Source organism: Scyliorhinus canicula, chromosome 8 (assembly GCF_902713615.1).
Source record: "Scyliorhinus canicula chromosome 8, sScyCan1.1, whole genome shotgun sequence".
NCBI classification, from domain to species: domain Eukaryota; kingdom Metazoa; phylum Chordata; class Chondrichthyes; order Carcharhiniformes; family Scyliorhinidae; genus Scyliorhinus; species Scyliorhinus canicula.
The window spans coordinates 112,308,908-112,332,523 of record NC_052153.1 but is presented as its reverse complement, the minus strand read 5'-3'; the positions used below and the strand labels follow the sequence as shown (position 1 = coordinate 112,332,523).

General features: G+C 45.5%; 1 protein-coding gene across 3 annotated transcripts in view; it reads left to right on the top strand.

Moving 5' to 3' along the window:
• The window catches only part of kcnn2 (potassium calcium-activated channel subfamily N member 2), a 208,224-nt gene extending 184,845 nt beyond the window's left edge, over nucleotides 1–23,379 (top strand). For 2 of the 3 annotated variants that reach the window (XM_038805076.1, XM_038805074.1), the window contains 2 exons: nucleotides 11,161–11,230; nucleotides 22,789–23,379. In XM_038805076.1, the coding sequence (XP_038661004.1) occupies nucleotides 11,161–11,230; nucleotides 22,789–23,076 (358 nt within the window). In that variant the 3' untranslated portion in view covers nucleotides 23,077–23,379. The remainder of the gene's footprint in view (nucleotides 1–11,160; nucleotides 11,231–22,788) is intronic. The other variant, XM_038805075.1, reaches the window with a different exon arrangement.
• Nucleotides 23,380–23,616: the final 237 nt, after the last annotated feature.

Below are 23,616 nucleotides of genomic sequence, written 5' to 3'. Positions count from 1 at the left end.
TAAGGTAGTACAGCTACAGCACCAGCACTTGCTTGATGATGTAGAAAATTGCGCAGGAGCGTCTAGTCCACAAAAGTACAGGAAAAATTCTATTCAAATCAATTATCACCCAAACTCTCAATCATCAGCAAGGTGTCAACAACAGCACTATCACTATCACTATTGCAAATAACCTGCTCACTGATGCTTAGTTTGGATCCTGTCAGGACAACTTCATCACAGTCTTGGTCCAAACATGGACAAAAGAGCTGAATTCCAGAGGAAAATCTCTCCTACTGCCTGGAGTCACACCTAACAGAAAGTAAGATGTTTGTGGTTGTTGGAGACCAATCATCTCTGGCCCAGGATATCATTGTAGAAGCTCCTTGGGGCAGTGTCTTCGGTCCAACCATCTTCAGCTTCTTCATCAAAGATCTTTCCTCCAACATAAGGTCAGAATTGGGAATGTTCTCTCATGATTGCAGTGTTGTGTACAATTTATAACTCCTCAGACACTGAAACAGCCCTTGCCCACATGCAGCAAGACCTGGACAATACTCAGGCTTGAGCTGATAAGTGGCAAGTAATATTAGTACCACAGAAGTGTCAAGCAATGACCACCCCAACAAAAGAGGATCTAACCATCTCCACTTGAAATTCAACAACATTCGCATTGCTGAATACCCCAAAATCAACATCTAGGGGCTTCATATTGATCAGAAACTTAACTAGAAGTTCAATATTGCGGCTGAAAGAGTTGGTCAGAAGTTGGGAATTTTAACTGACTCTCCAGAACCTGTTCACCTTCTACGGGCTCAAGTCAGGAGTATGATGAAATACTCCCCACTTGACTGGATGAGCGCAGCTCCAACAGCATTCCGGAACTTCTCCACCATCCAGGACTAAGCAGTTTGTTTTAACGGCATGCTATCACCTTCAACATTTAATCCCTACATCATCGGCGCACAGTGGCTGCAGTGTGTACCATCTACAGGGTGCACTGCAGTAACTTGCTAAAGGCACTTTGACAGCCACCCTGCATTCTTTACCACCTAGAAAGATACGTGTACCAGTTTCATGGGGACACCACTACCTGCAAGTTCCCCTCCAAGATACATTACACCCTGATGTTGAAATTTATTGATATCCTTTTATTCATCACTGGACCAAAATCCTGGAACTACCTCTCTAACAGTGCTGTGGATGTGCCTATACCACATGGATGGTGGTGGTTCAAAAAGGTGGACCACGGCCACTCTCTCAAGGGCAATTAATGATTGGCATTAAACATCTTGCCAGCAATGCTCATTTTCCACCTTAAACAATGAGTTGTGTGAATTCTACAAATGCTGTGATGTACTCTCACCTATGTCCATATTCATTTCTGTATTCACCAGAGACTTGATACTGTCTATAGTTCAAATGCCAAAGGTCACATGATAATGCAGCAGCCACATGAATGGTTTGGTAGTGTGCACATTTATAAATATTGAGTGGAAGTTCAGAACACAATATGCCTTTTCTGGGCATGACAGTATTTAAAATAATTAAAAGTTTTTGCATCGAGCCCACAACTGTGGGTGGGGAGGGTGGAGAAAGTGGAACCCTCTACAGGATACCATCCAACTGTTGGAGCACTCAGGCTGGCAAGGATGGTCTCTTTTCTCCTGACTGCAAGGACGTGGAGGCCGACTGGAAAATTGCATTCTGCCTCCTTTAATTTGCCTTAAGTAGCAATATAACGACCTCATTGCCTATACTTTCCCTGTTTGGGTGGGTGGGCCTGCCACCCAAACTCCCCAATCCTGCCTCTGCAGTAATGGCCTAGCGGCAGGATAGAACCATGGAATCAGGGTGCAGGCCATTGGCAATATTATTAGCTCTTGTTGGCCTCTGATCCCAGTCCTGGTGGGGCCTGAAAATTCATCCATTAATATCTCAGGATGAGAGGCCTTTTGAACAGATTCATATTTGCCTCTAAAATGGATTGCGTTTTCTGTCAAAAGTACTGCAAGACACGCAAAAACTTACCATAAATGTTCAATTTATGATAAAAGATAACTTCTGAAAGAATTATTAGACCATACTGATTAAAATATTTGCTATATTTCAAATACAAGATCATTATTTAGTATTTTTCTCAATTTCAGGATCATTTACTGCAATTTGGTTTCCTGTAATTACTGTTTTAATGTTTAAAAATAGTTCATTTAAAAAGAAGGTTGAACTATATCCCAATACAATGCAACAATTAGCAAGCACTGCTTCGAAACAAAATAAATAATTCTTCAAAATTATTCTGCAGTGGTAAAACTAATATGATAAATTGCATTAGATCACATCAATCCATTTATAAATTTTTAAATGTACACTGATGTGTGAAGCAAACAATTAATTTAAATGAGGAGGAAGTTGTTCTAATACAGGTTATGACTCTGTTTAGCTGCAAGATGTTTCAAATGATTCCTTTTTAACATGAATACCACTTATCACTGAGTTACATTGAATACAAACTTCCCTTAATCAAATCCATTTCAGAATTTTACAGGGTTGGTATCAGGCCACACAGACATAGGAATACTTCACACCAGGGGTCTTCAAAGAGAAGTGTTCAAAATATTTCAAACCATTTACTGGGTCTGGTTTCAATCTGGCCAACTGCTGAATTATGCCACTGTACTCTGAAAGAAGGAAAAATGTAACTTGATAAGCCATTACAAACTTTAAGAATTCAGACAAATAATAGAAATACTGATTTCATATTGAAATGATCACTTCAAAAGATTTACAATTTTAACTGTGTAATTTAATTAGTTTTATGATTTTATGTCCTTTTCCCTCATTTCCACTGATAATGTCCAAGAAGTGGAGCAATAAGCCTCGTACTCCACCTGGCCATTTTGTGGCACCATTGATTAAACTGAAGGAAGCAACAACAATTTGGCAATAAAAGTTAAGGTGTAGTTTCCTGATTTTGAGTTTCACAGCAGTGAATTCAATCAGGAACGTGATCACCTCTCAGAATTCAAGAAAGTACAGGAAAGCATGGGAATCTACTTAATTTAACCAGTTTTTAAATACAAACAATTGTTGGGTGTCCTAAATGAAGTGAGTTTGGGCACTGTCAACCCAATTTTCAATGTTTCAGATTGGCAATTTGTTTCTATGGCCAGAGGGAAAATATGTGAAAAGTAACTAATTGGATCATAATTGTATAGTGGACATCTTCTGAATCTGAGTTAAAATAGATTTGGGGCAATGGATGGTCATATGTGGGCTGTCTTAAGAATGCTTGGTTTAAAATGGGAAATACTTTTTCACTTGTACAGCTGGTCTACAACTTTTTAATCACGTTTCAAAAGTATTGATAATCTAATACTTTTTGATGTGTATGTTACACCCAATTTGTGAAATGGCCCATTTTATGAAACAGCTGGTCAAATTGCACATTTCTTGAAATTTCTTATGCAGCCGACATGCACAGTTCATGAAACAGGTAGTTTGACCCCCCAGTTTATGAAATGACCAATTTTTATGAATGAAAGATAATATTTCACTCTCAAACGTATAATCTGCTTAATTCTATTTACTGCCTGCTTGTGTTTCATCCAATATTATCTCCAAATCATTGAGATATAGCTTATAGTCATCAATAATTACAATACAGAAAAAACAAATAAAGAGATAATTCATACATTTATTCAATGTACATTTCAGATTCATTGCAACATCCAAACATTTCAAATTCATTCATTAATGTTCTGTTATATTTCATTCAGGATCACACCCAAACCATTCAGATAGCTTATACATCGGTGTTTACAAAAACAGCATAAATACAATTTATACATATTTGATATACCAGCACTAACAGCACTAGTCAATGTTGTCACATGACTTCTGTACACTGTTGCAGCAGAGACCTGCTTTGAAGCAGGAACATAGTCTTGATGAGCAGTTACTCCTGCAGTGACATCTCTGGAAGCCTTGCGCATCACAAACACCTGAGCATATACAAATTCACAAGGGCCAAGTTGTTCTGGTAATATTAATAATCGCTTATTGTCACAAGTAGGGTTCAATGAAGTTACTGTGAAAAGCCCCTAGGTGCCACATTCCGGCGCCTGTTCGGGGAGGCTGGTATGGGAATTGAACCCGCGCTGTCGGCCCTGTACTACATTACAAGTCAGCTGTTTAGCCAACTGTGCTAAACCAGCCCCAAGTGAAATGTCTTCTGCACTCAGTCAACTGCTCTGCACAAATTCAAACTAATTCCTGGCAAGTTTGCTTTTCGCAATCCTCTTAGTTTGCCTTTAGCAATCCCCTTAGCTGTTCCAATGGTGTAGCCAGTCCCATTTGGGTGCCACAGTTAGCAATGCTGCCAACAGCACCAGGGATCCGGGTTCAATTCCGACCTTGGGTAATTGTCTGTGTGGGGTTCACACATTCTCCCCGTGTCTGCATGGGTTTCCACCAAGTGCTCCAGTTTCCTCCCACAGTTAAAAGATGTGCAGGTTAGGTGGATTGGATATTCTAAATTGTCCATTAGTGTCCAAAAGATTGATGTGGAGATGCCGGCGTTGGACTGGGGTGAGCACAGTAAGAAGTCTTACAACACCAGGTTAAAATCACCTGAGGAAGGAGCAGTGCTCCGAAAGCTAGTGTTTGAAACAAACGTGTTGGACTTTAACCTGGTGTTGTAAGACTTCTTACTGTCCAAAAGATTAGGTCGGTAATGGAGGAGTGGGCCGGGATGGGGTGTTTTTTCGGAGGGCTGGTGCAGACTCGATGGGCTGAACAGTCTCCTTCTGCACTCTAAGGATTGTATGATGTTTCTATGATCTGCTTCCAGCATCACACCTTGGGTAGGTCGCCTTTACAGCGATCAAATGCTGATACTGGGACAGACATTGTCTCCAGCACCAACAGTCCGAAGTGACTTTGTGCTGCATGCCATCATCTGCTTGGCTCGCTAAGTCATGCCCTGATGTGCCACCTTCCTTACACGTCTGGCAGGATGAAGTTTTTGTTCAGATTTAGGGTCATCTATAGTGGATGATACAGAGACCTGTTTAGGGTCATTCAAAGAACAAAGAAAAGTATAGCACAGGAACAGGCTCTTTGGCCCTCCAAGCCTGTACCAATCATGATGTCCTAACTAAAAAAAACTTGTGCCCTTACTCGGTCTGTCCTAGTTTATTCAACCTTTCCTGATCGCCAACACCAGGCAACATCCTGGTGAACCTTCTTTGCACTCTTTCCAAAGCTTCCACGTCCTTCTGATAATGTGGTGACCAGAACTGCACGCTCTACTCCAAATGCAGCCTAATCAAGGTTTTATATAGCTGCAATATTATTTCCCAACTCATGTACTCAATGCCCCAGCTGATGAAGGAAAGCATGCCATATGCCTTCTTAATCATCTTGGGGTCATGGTCAAGGGCGAAGAAAGGGGCCATCTGGGATGGGCTAGGTATAGAGTGGAATTAAAGGGGCAGGAGTTAAGTAGGGAAGATGACGGACGGTAGAGGGGATTGGAGGTGCAAGCCTCCGGTAAGGTTGGTATCGTGGAACGTCCGGGGACTAAATGGGCCGGTTAAAAGGTCGCGGGTGTTCGCGCACCTCAGGAGCTTGAAAGCAGGGGTTGTCTTTTTACAGGAGACACACCTCCGTGTGAAGGACCAAGTTAGGTTAAGAAAGGGGTGGGTCGGGCAGGTTTTTCACTCGGGGTTCACTGGGTCGCTGTCTGTGCGGAGTCTGCACGTTCTCCCCGTGTGTGCGTGGGTTTCCTCCGGGTGCTCCGGTTTCCTCCCACAGTCCAAAGACGTGCAGGTTAGGTGGTTTGGCTATGCTAAATTACCCTTAGTATACAAATGCGTTCAGGAGGGGTTATTGGGTTATGGGGATAGGGTGGAGGTGGGGGCTTAAGTGGGTCATTGCAGACTCGATGGGCCGAATGGCCTCCTTCTGCACTGTATGTTCTATGTAATCTATGTTTGATTTGAAATCGAGGGGTGTGGTGATTTTAATGAGCAAAAAAATGGGATTCGTGAGTCCGAAGGAGGTGAGGGATCCAGGTGGGAGGTATGTGATTGTGAGTGGGGTATTGGAAGGGGCACTGGTAGTGTTGGTAAATGTGTATGCCCCAAATTGGGATGATGAGGGTTTTATGAGGGGGTTGCCAGCAGCAATCCTGGATTTGGCCACGTACCAGTTGATCATGGGAGGAGATTTTAACTGTGTCCTGGAGGCGAGGGTGGATTGATCGAGCCCCAGGTCGATGGGTAGGGTATGAATGGCAAGGTAGCTGGGGGTTTATGGAGAGGATGGGTATGGTAGATCCATGGCGCTTTCAGAACCCAGGGGGAAGGGAGTATTTCTTCTTTTCACACGTCTATAAGGTGTATTTGAGGATTGATTACTTTGCAGTGTCGGAAGATTTTGGTTGGGGTGGAGGGGGCAGAGTATGCGGGGATAGTTATCTCGGACCATGCACCCCACTGGCTGGATATTCGGTTCAGTACGGGACGAGAGCAGAGGCCGGGGTGGAGGTTTGACTCAAGGTTGTTGGCAGATGGAGATTTTTGTGTTAAGGTGCGGTTGGCGATTAGGGATTGTGTGGAGTTCAATCAGAATGGGGAGGTGTTGGCGGGCATTTTTTTGGGAAGCACTGAAGGCAGTGGTCCGGGAGAAACTATCTCATTTACGGTTCGTGCGAATAAGGAAAGGAGGGCGGAACATGACCGTCTAGTGAGCGCGATAGTGGAGGTGGACAGGGAATATTCGAGGGTGCCCACCGTGGAGGGATTGGCGAGGAGGAAAAAGTTGCAGGGGCAATTTGACAGGCTGACAACGGGGAGGATGGTAGGGCAACTGCGTAGGGCAAGAGGGGTGCAATACGAGTATGGAGAGAAGGCGAGCCGCATGCTGGCGCAGTAGCTGCAGAGGCAGGCTGCGTCCAGGGAAATATTGAAGATCCGGACCTGGGCTGGGGATGTGGTGTCAAAGCCAGAGAAGATAAATGAGGCATTTAGAGAGTATTACCCGGGACTTTATGAGGCAGACCCAGGAGAGGAGGGGGACAAGGGGTGGTTTCTGGACGAGCTGGAATTTCCCCAGGTGGAGGAAGCAAAGAGGCAGGTGTTGGATGAGCCCCTGGGGCTGAGGGAGGTGCTGGATAGTATCAGGGGTATGACGTCGGGGAAGGCCCCCGGGCCGGATGGGTACCCGGCAGAATTTTATAAGGAATTTGCGGCGGACCTGGCACCACATCTGTTGGGGGCATTTAATGAAGCACTGGAGGATGGGGAGACAATGAAGCAGGCAGTAATCACACTAATCCCCAAAAAAAGGGAAGGATCCGGTGTAATGTGGGTCGTATAAACCCACATCACTATTGAACAAGGATGTGAAAGTATTGGCTAAGTTGTTGGTGGAGAGGATGGAGGATTGTGTCCCGGGGCTGGTTGCAGAAGATCACACAGGCTTTGTGAATGGCAGGGAGCTCACGAGTAATATAAGATGGCTGTTGAGTGTGGTGATGAATCTGTCGAGAGCTCTAGTACCGGAGGTGGTGGTGTCCATGGATGCAGAGAAAGCATTTGATCGGATGGAGTGGTGGTACTTGTTCGAAGTTTTGGGAAGGTTTGGGTTTGGGCTGACATTTGTGGCATGGGTGTGGTTGCTGTATGTGGCGCCAAGAGCGAGGGTGAGGACGGATGACATGAGCTCACAAAGCTTTGACTTAGACAGGGGTATGAGGCAGGGGTGCCCGCTATCGCCGCTGCTGTTTGTGCTGGCCATAGAGCCTTTGGCGATGGCTCTCAGGGGGTCGGTAGAGTGGCAGGGGATAATGAGGAGACAGAGGGAGCATCAGGTGTCGCTCTATGCTGTATGTTTCGGATCCATTGGAGAGTATGGGAAGGATTATGGGCCTTCTATCTCGGGATAGAAGCTGAATGTCGGGAAAAGCGAGGTATTCCCGGTGAATGAGCTGGCACAGTGGGCTAATTTAAGGGGGATTCCATTTACGGTCGCGAGGGATAGGTTTAGGTACTTGGGGATTCAGGTAGTGAGGGAATGGACGGGGCTCCATAAGTGGAACTTAACGAAGCTGGTGGAGGAAGCCAGGGAGGATCTTAAGAGGTGGGATACACTGCACTTAACGTTGGCGGGGAGGGTCCAAGTGGTGAAAATGAATATTCTGCCGAGGTTCTTGTTTATCTTTCAAGCTCTCCCGATCTTTATACCAAAGGCCTTTTTTCGGAAAATGGACACAATTATCTCTGACTTTGTATGGGCGGGGAAGGTGCAGAGGGTGGGGAGGACCCTGCTACAGAGGCAAAGACAGCAGGGGGGGTTGGTGTTGCCAAACTTGCTTCATTATTATTGGGTGGCAAATGTGGACAAGGTGTGGCGGTGGTGGGAAGGAGAAGGGGTAGAGTGTGTTAGGATGGAGGAGGAATCTTGTAAAGGGTGTCGTTTGAGGGCTATGGTGACGGCAGCATTGCCAATGGCTCCGAGTATGTATTCAGGGAGCCCAGTGGTGCAGTCCACAGTGAAGATACGGAATCAGCTGAGGAGGCATTTTAGGGTGGAAGGGATTTCGGTGCTAATGCCGTTGTGCGAGAATCATGGGTTTGAGCCGTGAGGGATGGATAGTGTATACAGGAGGTGGAGGGAAGTGGGGTTGGTCAAGCTGAGGGATTTGTATTTGGAGGAAGGGTTCGCCAGTCTGGGGGACCTAAGGGAGAGGGTAGAGCTGCCGAGTAGTAGTGAGTTCAGGTATGTACAGGTTCGGGACTTTGCACGAAAGGTCTGGAAGGGGTTACCTAGATTACCGGGATACACCCTGCTGGAGCGACTGCTGCTTCCGGATGTGGAAGGGGAGGGAAGAATTGGGGATATATATAAGTGGCTGGGGGAGCAGGGAGGCGAGCGGGTGGTGAAGATCAAGGAGAAATGGGAAGCGGAGTTGGGAGTGGAGATCAATTGGGGAGTATGGAGTGAGGCACTGCGAAGGGTAAACAGGACCTCCTCTTGTGCAAGGGTGAGCCTGATACAGTTTAAGGTGGTGCACAGGGTTTATATGACTCGGTGAGAATGAGTGGGTTCTTTCAGGGGGTAGCAGACGAGTGTTAGAGGTGTGGGCGGGGGCCAGCGAATCATGCACTCATGTTTTGGGATTGTGAAAAATTGGTAAGATTCTGGGCAGGACTGTTTGCGGTCTTAGCCAGGATAGTGGAGGAAGGAGTGGACTGGCGATATTTGGAGTTTCAGAGAAGCCGTAGCTCATGGAGTGGAGGAAGGCCGATGTCTTGGCCTTCGCCTCTCTGATTGCACGGTGACGAAATTTGCTGGAGTGGCGGTCGGCATCGCCACCGGGGGTAGCAGCTTGGTTTGGGTGACCTGTATGACTTCCTGGGTTAGAGAAGATAAAGTATGAGTTATGGGGCTCAGCAGGGGAATTTGAGAAAAGGTGAGGGATGTTGTGACCGTGTTTGAGGAGCAGTTCGTCGCAGGAGGATGGGGGGGATGGGTGATGGGGTTGGGGAGTGAAAAAGGAGAAAAATCTGTACAAACTGTATAGTTGATTTTTGGGAAGAATGTTTCCCGGGGTGTTTATTTGCCGTAACCTACTAAGTTTGAATAAAATGCGTTTTTTAAAAAAATCATCTTGGGGTCACTAGTCCAGGGCTGGCTCAGGATTATCCATGGAGGGTGGTCAGGGGCCATTTCAGGATCAGGATTTTCCTTTTTCTCCTCAAGATGTCTTTCCAGCTCTTTTTCTTCAATGGTTAGAACATAGAACAGTACAGCACAGAACAGGCCCTTCGGCCCTCGATGTTGTGCCGAGCAATGATCACCCTACTCAAGTCAACGTATCCACCCTATACCAGTAACCCAACAACCCCCCCACCCCCTCAATTAACCTTATTCTTTTTTTAGGACACTAAGGGCAATTTAGCATAGCCAATCCACCTAACCCGCACATCTTTGGACTGTGGGAGGAAACCGGAGCACCCGGAGGAAACCCACGCACACACGGGTAGGACGTGCAGACTCCACACAGACAGTGACCCAGCCGGGAATCGAACCTGGGAGCCTGGAGCTGTGAAGCATTTATGCTAACCACCATGCTACCGTGCTGCCCCTTGTGGAGGTTCTGTTGAGGAACTAATCTGGCAACTTTGATATGAGGCTGCACTGTGGTTTGTTTCCAATGCGTTCTTGATAAGTAACAACCTTTATAGCCACATGGTGGTCATGAACCTTTGAAGTCAACATATTTTCACTTCCAGCAAACAACTTTACACCTTCCACCATCTGCTTCAAAGTCAAATGGGCAGAAGTGAACTGGCCCTTTTGGAGCTTATATTACTTATATGCCTTCCACCAACTTTGTAGGCAAACCTGCTTTTCCAAATTTACAATGTTCCCGCTGTTATTGAACAACTTAGTGCATGATGTTAAGTTTGTACACTGCAACAAGCTTGAGCAACAATTCCAGAAATAAGATTTTAAAACCCGTACGTAGCACTGATTATTTCATGAAATGAGCAGTCAAACTGGCGATGTTATGATCTGAGCAATGGCTTTCCCAGTTCATGAAATTAGTTCCACCAGTGCCCATTTCATGAAATGGGAATTTTCACAAATAGGGTGTAATATATATATATATATAATATCTTCTCACAAATGTTATACTTTGAATAGCAAACTATCGTTTGGATGGGCCGAGGATTCCAGTTAAATAATTTGTAAAATATTCTGTATGATGGAAATGGGCATTGGGCTCTGTTGGAATCTGAGCTTTGAGGACAGTCTAAGACTAATCTACTTGCATCCTATGTCTTTTGGTCATGATACTTAGGCTTTTAACGAATGCCTAAGCTTTGTCTTACATTTGGAAAGCCGGTTTTACTATTACTTTATTTCATCTGAAGCTGTGGCTAATATAATGTAAAATGCATACATTTCTCTCTGCTACCCGGTTTTTCCATGTTGAGGAAGCATGCTTCTCATTTAACAGACAAATGAGTGGTTTTGTCCTTTTAAAAGGAAGAAAATCATTGTTCATGAAGGTGGTTTGCTCTGCTGAATTTTACTGCATGTTCTTTTTCGTAGATAGCATTGAAAGGTGAAATGAAACTGACCAAATAAAATTAATGTTGCACTCAGGTTACGAAGTGTAAAAATGGAACAAAGAAAATTAAATGATCAAGCAAATACTTTGGTGGATCTTGCTAAGGTTAGTAGGCTTCAATGTGGATTTTCAAAGATTGTTAAAAATGTTGCACTTTGAAATTCTTTCAAAACTGGTGGACTCCTGATTGGTAACTTCTAATAGTTTCCCTCATCACGTCGAAGAGCTATTTCTGTGATTCTAACATTTTTATTGATTTATCATGAAAATGCTTTTTATTATTTATTACATTTGAAGTGATCTAATCGGGGAAATTATTTGAATGATTTGTATCTCCCTATGATTCTGCCTCTTCACACCTTATTTATTCAATCATCTTGTCTCATTCTTTTTTCCCCCTGTTGTAGGAAACAATCCCACAAACAAATAGGCACAAATCACTATAGATACTTCAGTGAAGACGATATCAACACAAAAATACTTGATTTCAACTGCCTGTTTTTCATAATTGAAGAGTTTTGTCACAAAGTTACTTTGTAGGGTTTCCCTGGAGCAGGTGAACTAATTTAAAAATCACAGGGATGGGAGAAGGCTACAAGGGTTGTTTTTTTTTGTCCCTAAAAAAAAATGATTCCTAAAATAATTGATTATAGACCTCAGAAAAGAAGAATTCCAAGTTAGGCTCTGCTTCGAACCATCTAGGCAGCACGTTAACGCCCTGGCTAGATGACCATTGATCTAACGGTACACATTTTTCAACTTCATCAGAGAACAAACAGAAACCAAAAAAAGAACAGTCTCAGGTGTTGGACATATCACAAAAGTAAAATGTAAGTTCATGGGACCTGCCATATGTAGAATTTCATTGAGTATTGGCCTCACATTCACAACTGAAGGGATTGCACATTTACTTACATTTATATAACATTTGGTGAGCACACACTACCAGAAAAAAGGCAGGAATGTTCTCCAACAGTCTCCATTTTCATGTATCTGGGCTCCTAGTAAACATGAAATACTGTGGGACACCATCGCTTAAACTCTGTCCTATAGAACAGCTGAGGTAATAAGATACTCCATCAACAGAAATTATCAGGGATGGCATGATAGAGTGAATATTTGGCAGGTAAAAGAATAGAGGAGTGAACATCGCTGTTATGGAAAGTACTTAATATTATATTTTATGAGTTTCTCTAATAGAGAACACACTTCAGGAGTTTGAGGTTGGGAAGCTACTGGATTTCCATGAAGGAGTACAAATTTGTAAAATTGCTTCAAGGTATTAATTTCAAGACCTTTCAAAAATGTCATTCACAGACCTCAACCGTGGAGTCCTTTATTCAAAGATTTTGACAGATTATGAGCAAAGTACATGTGTTGCAATTGTTGGTGTCATTAAAATTGTTTCTTTAATGTATGCCTCTGCTGAGATTTGCTGAAACAAAAATAATAAGATCCTGTGGAAAAATTTTCTTTAATGAGTAAAGATAGTTTTTTAAAAAGTACCTCAGGGGATCACGTGATGTGAGCGCGGGCGTGGCTGCGTTGAGGTGAGCTGCGACTCTGCTCATCTTTCAATCTTCATTTGTATCCTAGTGTGCATTTTTGTTTGCCTTTTTTGGTCAGCATGGCTAGTACAATGTACCAAGAGTTGTTGGTCAGTGTTCAGCTTTACTGAGTCGAGTTGAATGGCTTTAATCCTCGTTGATTCATGGCAGCTGAAAGAAGTTGGGGTGGGGCCCTGTCTTTGGTGGTTCAGCTACTTTTGGGAGGACTCACGACCTGACGGTACAGTGTTCATCGTGCATTACTGTCTCGGCTGGAAGCCCTCCTCCACATGGTTGAAACCCTATCGTCCATCTTGAGGAGTGCAGATGAGGATGAGCAGGAACCAGTGAAGATCCCTGCTGCACCTGATGTCTCCGGTTTGATGGTAAGGAGGTGCCCAGCAGAGTTTGAGAACTGGCTGCCATGCTTTGGTAATCTCAATCTGAAGGGCAAGCAGCTGAAATTTGATAGAGCACTTTCTATCCTGTCTTTGAAGCCTGGGGTTGGGTTGGAGTGGCCTTCCAACCTTTGGTTCTCTGTGGTCCTGATGTTGAATAAGGAGGGATGGGGGCTGTTCCTGATGTTGAATAAGGAGGGATGGGGACTGCCTGAGCTGGCTGGGCTGTCCTCCACTGAAGGAGCCGAGGTTATTGAGCGCCTGGGCCCAGTCGAGTTGGCAGGCTGGAAGTAATAAAGCTTGCATTCAGATCGTTGAAATCCTTGGAAGATCCTGGGAAATGCTCATCGTTTTTAGGGGCTGCTTTGACTGGGGTTCCCCCCAGTCTTTTTGACTGGGACTAGGCTTTATTCCTCTTGGGTCTTCAAAAGGTTGTCTTTTGCCCTACTGAGGGTAGTGTTGTTGTTGGTGGTTTGATGATCTGCTTCGTCCTTGGTCTGAGGGCTCGATTTCTCGCTCTGGGCACTTGTTCTTGTTCTCTTTTTGCTTCTTATATGGGAGACCCTGAGTTGCTAACACTGTTCTGGTTGTGCCCTGTCCCCTCTTTGAATTTGCCTTTGTCTTTTACCTCTTGAAGGTGAGGGTGGTTGCACGTTCCAATCTGGATTTGGAGAGGTGTTCAGATTGTGCTGTAAGAGTTAGCCGATTTTCCCTTAGTGCTGGTGTTCTCGGGGTATTGTTTTCCTCTTCTGTCATTCTGTTTTGAAGCTGTGGGTATGATGTTGGTCTAAATTGCTGCCTGTATCATGTTTAGATGCAGACGGGGCGTTTATCCGTTGAGGGAACCTGTTGTGGATTTTGTCCCTAATTTATCCGGTCTTGTTCCTAATGCTGTAATGACTGTTGTTTTGAGCTGTACATTGACACCTGTAGTTGTCCTTTTGCATTTGCTTATTTTGTGCAAATCTGTGTAAAAATTGAAAAATTTACTTGTAGTATTTGGGATAATACTACTCACACCTAATACTTCCTGTAGTTACTGCCTTTTTAAACATTCATATGTCCTCATACGGAAATGAAGTAGTATGTAGAAAAAAATGGAGTTCAGTGAATTGTGTGTTTCCTCAATCATTTTATCCTCATTTGGTCAGTGAGTTCTTCTCTAGGCAAACAAGAAGGGACCAAGGTATCTGGCCTGCTAAGATGCTGAAGAGATGGATACTGGGTATGAATCATTGCTTGACAGAAACACAACTCAAGGGGAGGATTAGTAAAAGGAAACTGCTATTTTATAAATGGGACTGTGACAGATATAGGGCTGGATTCTCCATTTCGGAGACTATGGGCTGGATTCTCCATTTCAGCGGCTAAGTGCCGGCTCAAAGGGAAAATTCGCGGGAGTTCTACGACCGAAAAATCGGGACCGACCACTCACAGATTCCGGGACCGGTGAGGGGCTTGCAGGAGCGGTGGATTAAACTCCCGGCTCCCCCGCTGAAAAGAGTCGGAGAATGGCTGGTTCCCTGGCCGCGCACAGCAACGACCTGCAGCGGTTGCACCGTACAACATGGTGCTAACTGTGCGTACACCCGACCCACCATCCGTGACTCCACAGGCCACCACTCCCCACCAGCACCCCAGCCCTTGTAGAAGCCTCCCCGGCCAGCAGTATGGATTCCAGCTGAGTGTGGTAGCACTGGACACAGTTCGCAGCTGTCGCGTCGGGTTCCCGACCGCTGAGACCACACCTGTCCTGCGCCATTGGGAACTCGGTCCATCGGGGCCGGAGCATCGTGGCAGGGACTGCCGATGATATGCAATGCCTTTGCAAAGGGGCGGAGCATGGCTGACCGGCGTCAAACCGGCACCGGCCCCAATTTAGGCGTCAGAGTCGATTCTCTGCCTGATCGCCGATTACAATATCGGCATCAGCCAACGGAGAATCCCCCCATGTTCTCCCGCTGGAGCTGAATCGCATCTGATTTGCGCTGGCATTAGAAGCGGCACCCAAAAACGATGCACTCCTCCCAGCCATTCAAATTTATGCATGGTGGGGATCGCAAGGGAATCCGTTACAGATCCCACTATTGGATCGCCATTTTGAGCATTTCAGTAGGGAGGCTGGTCCCCTCCCCCGCAATGCTAATCCTGCCCCCTGCTGACAGGGTGGGTTTAGCACAGTGGGCTAAACAGCTGGCTTGTAATGCAGAACTAGCAGCTCGGGTTCAATTCCCGTACCGGCCTCCCTGAGCAGGCATCGGAATTTGGCGACTAGGGGCTTTTATTTTCACAATAAGTTCATTAAAGCCTACTTGTGACAATAAGCAATTATTATTATTATTATTATTATTATTACAAGCAGGAGAATGCTCCTCCCTTCCACCATGGGAATTACTAGGTCACCTCCACCCACAGTATGCACACATTTCCCCCCACCCCACACCAGAGATATCCCTCCAGAGACACCCCTTCAGAGGGCCCCCTTATCTGATAACCCTACCATATTAGAGAACCCACCCATAACAGAACCCACCCTATCAAAGAACCCCTCCATAAAGTCACCCCTGTCTGAAAGCTAAAAAGTAGTCCAGGCAGAAACAGTAAAAATCCCTTATACCTGGTACCTCACTGATGTCCAGAAAGCTGATCTAACTGCAATGTTTATAAACATCTAGCTATGATTGACAGTTCCTGACCATATCAAAAGCACTGCTGAGGAAAAGAGGAAGTGAAAGCACTTCACTCCTAGATTCTTATAAATATTGCAGTTAGGTTCAAAGCAGCCTACTTAAGATGCATTCAAGCATGAAGGGAAATGTAAATAATCGATCCAGACATCTGGTTGTCTGGAAGCTGTCAATTACAGCCTACTAAAAGCTATTTCTCTTTGAAGTGAAAAAGAGCCTTGCAAAGTGAAGGATCTGATGGGGTTTAAAGACTTGTGATGTGGTTTTGGCTTTCACTGAAATCATAACTGCTGTTTTTTAGACATCTGTCTGAGACAGCGGGTGTAAGGGACAGGTGAGTGACAAAGCAGTGATTTTTCACTGTTTCTGCCCAGACTGTTCTTTAGCCTACAGGCAGGGGTGACTGATTGTGGGATTCTCTCATATGGGGGTTTCTCTGATATGTGGGGGGGGGGCAGGCTGATATGGAGAGGGCCTCTGAAATGAGGAGTCTCTGATGGGGCCTGATGGAGGTCTCTGTTTGGGATCTGATGGGGAGTCTGATGGGAGTCTCTGATGGGGTAGTCTGGTGGAGTTCTCTGGTGAGGTATCTGCCGGGGTCTCTGATGAGGGATCTGCTGGGGTCTCTAAAGAGGGATCTGCGGGGGGCTCTGATTGGGGATCTCCTGGAGTCTCTGATGAGGGATCTCCTGGGGTCTCTGAAGAGGGATCCGCTTGGGTCTTTGATGTGGATCTGATGGGTGTGTCTGATAGAGAGTCTGGTGGGGGTCTCTGGGGGTCTTGTGGTGGTCTCTGAGACAGGTATCTGGAGGCCTGGTGAGTGCCTCTAATGGGGGTCTGGTTGGGGTCTCTGATGGGGAGGTCTGGTGTAGGGTCTGATGGGGGGCTGGGGTTGGGGTGAGCATGATTTGCATTTTGGGCAGGGGGGAGGCCCTCCACTGGACTTTTGGGGACACTTACCTTAAATACTTATCCACTTGGCCAATGCGAGGTCCTCCACGTCAGGGCCACGCTGGCAAATACTTGCACCAATCCATATCCATATGAATACCAGCCCAGTGTTTGCATCCTTGTGCTGGCACGAGCCGCAATGCTACCGCCAGCAGGGGTCTGAATCATCACCCCCAATACGGGATTCTTCTCCGCTTTGGGAACTCCACTACCGGTGGTGGAGAATCCAGCCATATTTTCTACTTTTGGTGAGAATGCAAATTCAAGAGCAAACAGAGTTAAATAGACTCCTTATCACGCTGTTAGGAAAAATGGCAAATTAATTTTCAGGTCACTAAATTGGCGATAAAATAAAAGAGTTTGAATAGCTCCCTCCTGTAAAATTATGGCTGATGTTTCCAAACAGGAAAAATCTCAAAGAAGATCTTGCAACTTGCACTTTGTGTTCAACAGTTACGGATCTGGTTACTGAAAGGAATCGAGTGCTCAAGTCTACTGTCCACTGTTTCCAAAGGTCCACATTGTCCTGAATCAAATTTCGTGGGTAAACTTCAGATAGCACAAATTTCTCAGATCCACTTTAGATTTTCTTTGTGAAGACCCTGGATCTTCAAGACGAGAGCAACCTATTTGATAATAATTGAAACATTGATTCAATCATTGAGTAAATCAGATCTTGAAAAGAATATTTAATCCCAGTAGTGGATTTGAGGATTGCCTCACAGTGAAATTCATTTAATTTTCTCTTTCCTGAGTAAGGTGAAGAACTGAAAAGTAAACAAGAAAAACAGTACTAAATTATGTTGCTTGTCCAATTATTGGAAATATCATTCGCAGGACAGGGTTGACCGGCTGTTAAAGATCCAAACTGAAGTATAATGAAGTGAAAACTTTAGTGATCATTTTGCAAACCCACTGGAGAGGGTACAAAAAATATTTGCAAGGATAAAAGCAAAATACAGTGGATGCTGCGAATCTGAATGGTCTGGCAGCATCCATAGAGCGAAATGGAGTCAACGGGCGCGATTTAATGGCCGCATTGCGCTAAAGGGAGAGTGCGACAAGGCCGTTAAATTGTGGAAGAGGCCAAAATCGAGACTTGCGCTGGGCGATGATCTGTTTGAGATCTAACTGGCCCGCTGCCCTTGGCAGGAAATCAGGATCCCGCCAGACCGTGGCGAGAAACCAGTAATCACCACTTAAACTCAATCTCCATACAGCTAATGGGAGCGACACCCTATATAACGGCCTCTCGTAATCTGATGACCTCCCCAGCAAGTGATCATGTGGATGCCAATTACTACTCATTTTAAAAATGTGAAGCTGGTGGAAGGGCTGCTGCGGGGACCCGAGGAGATGAGTAGCCATCTTTGCTCCGTGGCAATGAGCCTGGGGCAACTGATTTGCTGTCCCGATGCTCGGAGGGAGGGTGTGGAGTCCCCGGGGGGCCAGCTTCAATCGGGGGGGGGGGGGGGGGGGGGGGGGGGGGCTGGCCTGGGCTGGACTGGGCTGGGCTGGACTGGACTGGGAGTGGGGGGAAATGGGTGTCCCAGCACCCGCAGGTCTGCCATGCTAACTGTGGTGATATGCATCACTGTAAATACACAAGGGATTAATGTAAATACACTAAGACTAAGTGAACACTAGAGGGAGCACCGGAGAAGTAATGACATGCAGGCATACAGCTAATGAACACATAGAATAGGACACGACCAATGGGCACTCAAGACACCCAGATGTGACACTACCACAAGGGGGCAACCCATATATAAGGACAGGGCACACATGCTCTTTCTCTTTCCACAGGCGACGCTCAGAGAGAAGGACAGGGACAGATCAGAAGCATCACACCCACCGCATGGCTCAGAGCAGACTGGTTAGTTAGACTGAGTTACTATAGCAAGATTGGCAACAGAGTCAAACTCAAGTAGGAGAATTGTTAACTGTTCAATAAATGTGTTAAACCTATCTCCAAGTCTGAACCTTCCTTTGTGAGAGTATAAATCAAGGAAGCAGCTTATGCTACATGAAGAAGCATAACACACGGGCCTCACGGTAGCATGGTGGTTAGCATCAATGCTTCACAGCTCCAGGGTCCCAGGTTCGATTCCCGGCTGGGTCACTGTCTGTGTGGAGTCTGCACGTCCTCCCCGTGTGTGCGTGGGTTTCCTCCGGGTGCTCCGGTTTCCTCCCACAGTCCAAAGATGTGCAGGTTAGGTGGATTGGCCATGCTAAATTGCCCGTAGTGTAAGGTTAATTGGGGGATTGTTGGGTTAAGGGTATACGGGTTACGTGGGTTTAAGTAGGGTGATCATTGCTCGGCACAACATCGAGGGCCGAAGGGCCTGTTCTGTGCTGTACTGTTCTATGTTCTATGTTCTACAACATGGTTCCAGGAGTGCCTGTTGAATCTATATAGTTAAACTGAACATATCCATGACAAACAGCAATAGAACCCAGGCAACATGATCGAGATTCCGGTTCCACAGCAGCTCAGGTACCACGGCAATCTCAGTGCAAACTGGCGTGCATTCAGGCAGTGATTTGAGATTTACCTGGTAGCCTCCAACCTAGATGGTATGGCGGATGCAGAGAAAATAAAGCTTCTGCTCACCATTGCGGGTGCAAGTGCAGCAGAAATCTTCAAGACCTTCAAGTACTACAAAGGGCAAGACAAGAGAGGCTTCCAGACAGTCCTGGAAAAGTTTGAAAAATACTGCAAGGAAAACACAAAAGAGATCGGTAAAAGAGGCGCCAATACTCACCACGAGTCGAGGGTAGCCTGCAAATGCAGAAAACGGCAGTTTTGAGTGGCAGCCATCTTGTGAAAGGAGCCGCACATGCGCAGTTGCGAAAAGGGCACACAGTACAGGAAAAGCGATCTGCGCATGCACAATCCATTCCTACGCTTTACATCACAAGCGTCATGACGTCAGAGGCCACAGACCACGCCCACCTTTGTCAGAGCATACATCAAGGAAGCAGCTTATGCTACATGAAGAAGCATAACACAACACTAACCTCTGGATCGTGTGATCCTGTTCCGGGGGCAGTCCCAGCCCCTTCTGGCCTGCCCTACCAATCATCCATAACTTCCACTGACCGTGGAGACCTCTGGCCATGTGGCTGAAGGTTATTGCTAATAAGGAATTGGCAATCGTAGTTAAGTGAGCACTTCGCATCTCCCAGGTGGATCCCTGTGGGTAGGTGTGCCATGTTGCATGTGGGAGTTATTTCCTAGCATCCCAATCAGACCGTAATGCCTGGAGACTGTGCCTGAACATTGCGGGAGACAACCCCACGGACGCAGCGGCAAATATCCGAACACCCAGGGGCAGGGGGCCAGCACCAGGGAAATTACAGTGACCAGAGGATGGGTGTGTGCACTGGGGAGGGGACCAGTGCTTGATCCAGGTAACGTTACGTGCAGGTGTCTGGGGTATGGGTTCTAGGGTCCACTTGGCATGGGCCTCCCACTGCAGCCAGGGGTGCGTGAACAGGGTGTGACAAGGTGGGTGTGGGGGGAGAGGCATCCAGGACCTCCATGTCCAGGGAGATGGGACAGGGGATTGGTGCTCAGCCCATATTGTGGAAGAAAGTGCCAGAGGCGTCATATTGGTCAAGGTCAACGATTTCTATCATTTAACATGTGTGTCCCTAACTGCCTCAATCCCCCTATGGTTCCATCCCAGTGACTGGGACATGCTGTTGAGGCGCTCAGCCATAGTGCCACTGACTGATCCACGCCTTGGACACCTCCACTCACGTTGCCGACATCGTGCACCAGGCTCTCCACTGTGATCACTAACCTAGCACTGTTGGCCTCGGTGCCATGCAGTGCCGGTGCTAGCTCATGCACTCGTAGCCTCTGAGACTCCTCCAATCAGCTATGGACCTGCTGGAGTGTCGTTGACATCCCCCTCTAAATGCCAAGGCTACACCCTGTCGGCTGCATCAGCTCTGGGTAAACCTGGCCCAGAGGCTCAACATCTGACTGGGACCCAGCTGGGTCCTGGGATCCAGCAGATCTCCGACTGCTGTCTTGCCTGGAGGTTCCTGCCTCCACCCTTCGGGCATCAGCCCCTTGGTGCTCACCAGATTGTGCCCCAGAAGCCTGACCACCACCGTTGCCCACCAAGGTGTGTGTCTCTGCACTGGTGGAGGTTGGGGATGACAGCTGTGATGCTTTGATGGTGGCCTTTTTGGAGCTATCCTCCAAGGTGTTCTCATGGGAGGCGGGGAGACCACGCTAGATGGTCCGTCAGATGGAGATACTCCGGGAAATAAACACGTGGCCAGTAGGAGGGATGGGTCAGTCTGCATGGCATAACAACCCATATGTGACCAGTCATCTGGGGAGGGGGGGGGGGGGGGGCAGTGGATTCTCACCTCTGCACTGTACACCAACCTCTAACCTGGTTACCGATCTGTCCTCTGACACCCCAATGACCACCAGGGCCTGTTCCTCATATGGGGTGAGGGCTCAGGTATCTGGCACCCCACTGCCCGGCAGCATGCCCAACAATGAAACACCACTCATTTTGAGACACAAACCAGACTGTTTCACAGAGCCACCCCAAGCATATTGAGACATTACCCACAGAATGAATCATTTTTCAGCAGTGTTCTGCTTGCGTGCGAGGAGGCGTATGCCAAGGCACCAGGATGCAGCTAGCAATTCTGCTTCAAGCCGTGAATTACCTTAATTTAAAATCACTGCGACAGCCATCAGGAAAACAAGCCTGTTTTGGTAGTGTTGGTAATCATAGATGAACTGGACATTCCAGGAATCTTCCCTGTTCACATAAGAAACCAAAGAAAATCCTGTTAAAATTTCTCATTTCTGGAATGGGGAAATGGACGAATAGCAATACATCAGAGGCCTGCTGATGCACATATACATTCCATTGAGAAGCTTTGGAAATACCCCCGGAATATCCTAAAGTGAGCCTAAGGCATAAAAATACAGTATGGCGATAATACCTGTTGAAAATATACATTTTATTTTAACTGATCAAAGGAGAGAGGGAATTGGAATAAATAAACTGAGGAAGGACACTGGTATTTCAATTTTATTATGTTTGAAAGTTCTTGATGAAGTGAGTTATCCATTTATTTGGGTCCAATCAATCAAACTTGTTTATTAATTTTATTCTGTTCTTCATTCCTTTAATGCATTGTATTGTACAAATAATAAATACAACTTATTTATAGTTGCATTTGAACATTATTAAATGTATATTTGTTGCATAATTTTGTTTATTTGAGCAACGATCTATAAATCCTTTGTTAAGAATAAATCTTTTCTTCACGGTAGCATGGTGGTTAGCATCAATGCTTCACAGCTCCAGGGTCCCAGGTTCGATTCCCGGCTGGGTCACTGTCTGTGTGGAGTCTGCACGTCCTCCCCGTGTGTGCGTGGGTTTCCTCCGGGTGCTCCGGTTTCCTCCCACAGTCCAAAGATGTGCGGGTTAGGTGGATTGGCCATGCTAAATTGCCCGTAGTGTAAGGTTAATGGGGGGATTGTTGGGTTACGGGTATACGGGTATACGGGTTACGTGGGTTACGTGGGTTACGTGGGTTTAAGTAGGGTGATCATTGCTCGGCACAACATCGAGTGCCGAAAGGCCTGTTCTGTGCTGTACTGTTCTATGTTCTATGTTCTATGTTCAATACTCGGATATATCCTTTGAGAAAAAAATTATATCCACAGTTGTGATTGATCTATGAAAAGCCACAAATTGGAATTGGAACTTGAGATCTTGTTCACTGCTGAATTTACAATATGGATACCTGACTTTAAATATTGAGAGGTGGAGAAACCTAAACAGTTATTCCATTCGGAATGGTCATATTAATTATTTTATGACTGACCTCAAAAATAATTTGCATTGTTATTTTCTGTTAAATTGATACTGTCGATGGTTCATGCATCGTTCACCGTATTTGTAAAATGGCCGATCATTAAGAATTGATCTGACTTTACTAGTTGATGTTAACTTGAAACAAAAACAAACTGTTTCTGGAAAATGCAAAGCAAACACTAAAGCTTCCAACTATGTTCTTTACCCCCACTTTAGACACAAAACATTATGTACGACATGATCTCAGACCTGAATGAAAGGAGCGAAGATTTTGAGAAAAGGATCGTAACATTGGAAAATAAATTAGAGACTTTAATAGGAAGCATCCAAGCTCTCCCTGGACTGATTAGTCAGAAAATCAGCCATCAGCAGAGGGAATTTCTTGAAGCTCAGATGCAACAGCATGACAAACAAATTACCTACAGTGCTGAGCGGTCACGGTCATCAACAAGGAGGAGAAGGTCCTCTTCGACGGCTCCACCAACTTCATCGGAAAGTAGCTAGAACTGAACATTTTAAACACAAGAAGGAACTTTTTTTTTTGCCATCATATGGTTGATATTTTAGCTTTTATTGTAAAGCCCTAACAATACTAAGCAGTGTTATCCGGGTTCTGATGTCAGAATCTAGGGAACCTGAGAAAATATTTTAGGCCAAAATGAGTAAGTACTCTCTTTCAGATGCACAGTGAATGCACCTAACCTGCTATATAGATTGTTTCTTCTGTACAATTTACTTGACTTTTTACTCACGCACTTCAATTGACTTTACTATTATATAATATAATAAAAAGAACATTTCTGGATATTTCTGGTTGGTCAGTTTAAGCCCTTCTCTTCATGGGCACAGCTGCGACAGAACTCAGGTGTTCAATCAATAATGAATAAGGATATGTAATTTGTTCCAAATATGAATATTACGTAATTTTAACCTTTTAAAATACAAACAAGATGTTCACATTAACCCCAAATTTAAAAGAAATGAAACCTTTTGTACATATTATATTGAAAGGACTGTTACAAGCAGACTACTGCTTATCATGCG